The sequence below is a fragment of the Buceros rhinoceros genome, unplaced genomic scaffold (genome assembly GCF_000710305.1).
Source record: "Buceros rhinoceros silvestris isolate BGI_N320 unplaced genomic scaffold, ASM71030v1 scaffold11147, whole genome shotgun sequence".
In the NCBI taxonomy this organism is placed as follows: domain Eukaryota; kingdom Metazoa; phylum Chordata; class Aves; order Bucerotiformes; family Bucerotidae; genus Buceros; species Buceros rhinoceros.
Window position 1 is genome coordinate 15,534 of NW_010423979.1, and position 3,458 is coordinate 18,991.

Below are 3,458 nucleotides of genomic sequence, written 5' to 3' on the forward strand. Positions count from 1 at the left end.
GGCGGTGTTTTATTTTTTCTTTATTTCCAAACCTCAGCGCTACTCTTGCAGCAATACCAGATGCTTCATTTAGTCCTAGTAGCTGCTTCCTGTAAAAAGACAAGTGCAGAACAGCACATGAGTCAAGGAAGATCTGAAAAAGTGATTGGCGCTGACCCAAAGCACTGATAGTGTAGGCAAGATTTGCAATGCTTTACGCAGCGTACTGGAGCTCTCAGCAGAAGCCAATGTGATGGCTGCTCATTCCTTGACCAGATACAAAGAGTGAGGCCAAGCACAGGTCTGTTCTAAAGATCATCCAAATTATTTCATGTTTCTTCTTCTGTCTTTGCTTCTCAAAAATAATCAGACATGTCATTAGAGATACCTTGGTTTTGTTGTTTCTTGTAATTGTCACATCCCTTTAATTAGGAAGGACAGCTTTTCATTCCTGTTGGCGTTGTGAGAATCTAAAGCCAGTAGTAGTAGGATTAGCAAAAACTGCGTACTGCTGATTAAGTGCAAATGCACATTTCAAAGCCTAATAATTGCTCAAAGACTAGAAATAATGGCTGCCTTTGCAGGTATCACTGGCATAATCCACCCCTCTTTCTTATCTCTCAGACAATGACTCTTGAGGCACATCGGAGGGTGGTTGTGGAGTACATCAGAGCAATCATGTTGAAACGTATATCTTTCAAGAATGCAGAAGAGAGAAAAGAGGGTGCAGAAAGAATGATCAAAGAAGCAGAACAGTTCAGATTCCTGTTTAAGAAGCTTGCGGCTGTAAGTATGTGCTTTGGCTGATGCTGTTAACCAGGTAACTCACAATAAACCGCACGTGTTCACTGCCTGGGGCTGATGGCTGGGGTTGGATCTCCACGTCTCCAAAACACTGGGTGGCTTGTCAATATCTGGGGTGCCACCTGAGGGCACAGAGTTTCTGAACACGCACGGGCCTGCTGCTGAAGTTCCTGAGCGCCAGTTTGTACAGCTCTCTTCAGCTGAATGTTTGAGTGGGCCTCATAGACGTAGGTACCCTGAATTTGTGTTACTAAGTGAAAGAATTTAAAAAAAAAAAAAAAAAAAAAAAAAAAAAAAAAAAAAAAAATTGGGGCTTTGCTTTTCCTGGCTGGAAGCAAAGGCGACACTGTGTCAAACAGATGCAGTTACTGATTGCCTAAGTAGCCTGCAGAGAATTCATTTAGAATCAACAAGACGCGTGTGTTGACCCCATTTAAAGTGCAGTAAAAATAGAAAAGACAGACCAAAAAAAGATGTTTGAGAAACAATATGCAAGATAGGCCTAAAACGAACACTGAATCTTTTTTCGCTGCATAAGGAGTGGGAATCTGCCGGAAAGCTCCTAGGGCCAACAGATGATGAAGTGCAGAAAGAATGCAGAGAAAGATAAAGCCTGAAAAACTGGGTAGGAGTGGGGAAAGGGTGGCCTTCATCTCTGCATGCTGTGGAAGGTGTTAGGGCAGGTTGTGCATCAGAGACCTTTACTATTGTGGGATTCTGTGTAGGATGCGTTTAAGATAAAGGCGTTGCTGGGAGAGGTCATGGAGTCATGAACAATGCCAGACCGGCAGGACCGGATGACCTGGAACTAAGAGCACTAAAATGAAAATGGTCCAGCTGGTCAGTTGTCGAAAGCTGCCTTGATGGCTGGGCGACGAGAAGGAAGATAATGCAGGGCCAGTTTTTAAGGAATGCTTCAGAAGAGATCTGGCTCTCAGATGAGTTATTCCTAACATCTATGATGACAAATTAGCAAATGTTGAATACGAGAATGCATAGCCGTGTGGATAAATACAACATACCGTTTGTAAGATAGGACTTTCTCTGCTGGTATTTTCAGGGTAGATCTCTGGATGAAGAACAACAGGGAAAGGGGAAAGAGGCTTATGGTGACCATTCTCAAATGTTTTTCTTTTTTCAATGTCTGAAAATTCAGCTCTGGGGAATTCAAGACCATTGTCGGGAAAAGTACCAATTAAAGGATCATTTATAGATATTGGGGGGGGGGAATTGCTTTTGTTCTGGGGATTTTTCTTTTTTACGTTTTGTCTTGCAGGGCTCTGGGGAGGACACCGAAGGACTCTGTGACATCATTGAAGCCATTGCAGAGGTTATCAAGCTGACTGATCCTTCGCTGCTCTATCTGGAAGTTTCAACTTTAGTCAGTAAATACCCAGATATCAGGTAATTCTCTTTGCCCTCAAAGTTAAAATACAGAGAGAGAACTTCACAGTTTCTTCATAGTCTTGGGCGAATTTTAAAACAGTGTGTAAACCTGTTCGTATTTTTTCATCTTTCTTTTGGAATGTAGCAACTTTCTTATGAAAAAATGCTAATATGTATGTAAAAGGTATGAGAGCTGGACTAGGACATACCTGTACTTAAGTACTTGGTGGTACAGCAAAGGAATAATGAAAATACTTCCATTCTGTTTTGGGAGAATAAAAAATGTTTGAGTCCCAAGAGCAGCCAAAACAGTGCTTTATATTGAGCTGGAAGAGCCAGTTCTGAGCAAGTAGAGATCTGATGAATTAAAGTACACACAGAGAATGCGTGAAAGGACTGCCAGGTAAATGATACTTCTGACAAAGTGTTACTTGTGCAGTTTCCTCCTAAGGCCAGCTTTACCATTTTCCTCTGGTAGAGATCTGATGAAGAATTAAAGTACACACAGAGAATGCGTGAAAGGACTGCCAGGTAAATGATACTTCTGACAAAGTGTTACTTGTGCAGTTTCCTCCTAAGGCCAGCTTTACCATTTTCCTCTGGCAGGGATGACCACATTGCAGCTTTGCTGACGGTGAGAGGCGATGCCAGCAGAGATATGAAGCAGACGATCATTGAGACGTTGGATCAAGGTCCGAGCCAGCCGAATCCAAACTATGTGCCAATTTTTAAAGAAATTGCAGTTCCTACTCTAACTGTGCCAAAACTTCTTAAGTAGCTGACATCTCCGTGTGACATTACTGGCCTGGGATCAATCGGTTTGAAATGTTTGAGGGCAAATTTGGCAATATGTATATGCTGATACTCGTTAGGCATGTTTCTTCCTAAAGACTTGGATGTGGGGAAATGTAATCAGATTTCTGAAAGAAGATGGATGTAAAGGTCATGTGTGAAGAATGAAGCTTCTAATAGCCAGGGGGGCTTTTTACTGACCCATTTGTTACAGCCTTTCTTTGCTGTCAGCACATATATTTTTCTCGTGGAATGTGTTAGTACGGTGCACTGCAATGCCGTATAAAGACACTTACACCCAGGACAGCAGGGCTGTGTTAGTGCTGGCTCTACTAACCCACATCACCTAGGATACCTGAGCAGACTCCTTTAGAACTGTCCTTCTGTCACAGACTGGTTTGGGTTGGAAGAGACCTTTAAAGATTGCCTAGTCCAATGCCCAGGGTGGCAGGGGGTTTCTACCATACATGTGCTCCACACACTTGGATGTGCACAGA

General features: G+C 42.6%; 1 protein-coding gene across 1 annotated transcript in view; it reads left to right on the plus strand.

Moving 5' to 3' along the window:
* EXOC3 (exocyst complex component 3) overlaps nucleotides 1-3,105 on the plus strand; it is a gene marked incomplete at its 5' end in the record, with an annotated part of 17,251 nt that extends 14,146 nt beyond the window's left edge. Inside the window, 3 exons of the mRNA XM_010140612.1 lie at nucleotides 604-765; nucleotides 2,060-2,187; nucleotides 2,776-3,105. Coding sequence (XP_010138914.1) covers nucleotides 604-765; nucleotides 2,060-2,187; nucleotides 2,776-2,947 — 462 coding nt within the window. The remainder of the gene's footprint in view (nucleotides 1-603; nucleotides 766-2,059; nucleotides 2,188-2,775) is intronic.
* Between the last annotated feature and the right edge of the window lie 353 nt (nucleotides 3,106-3,458).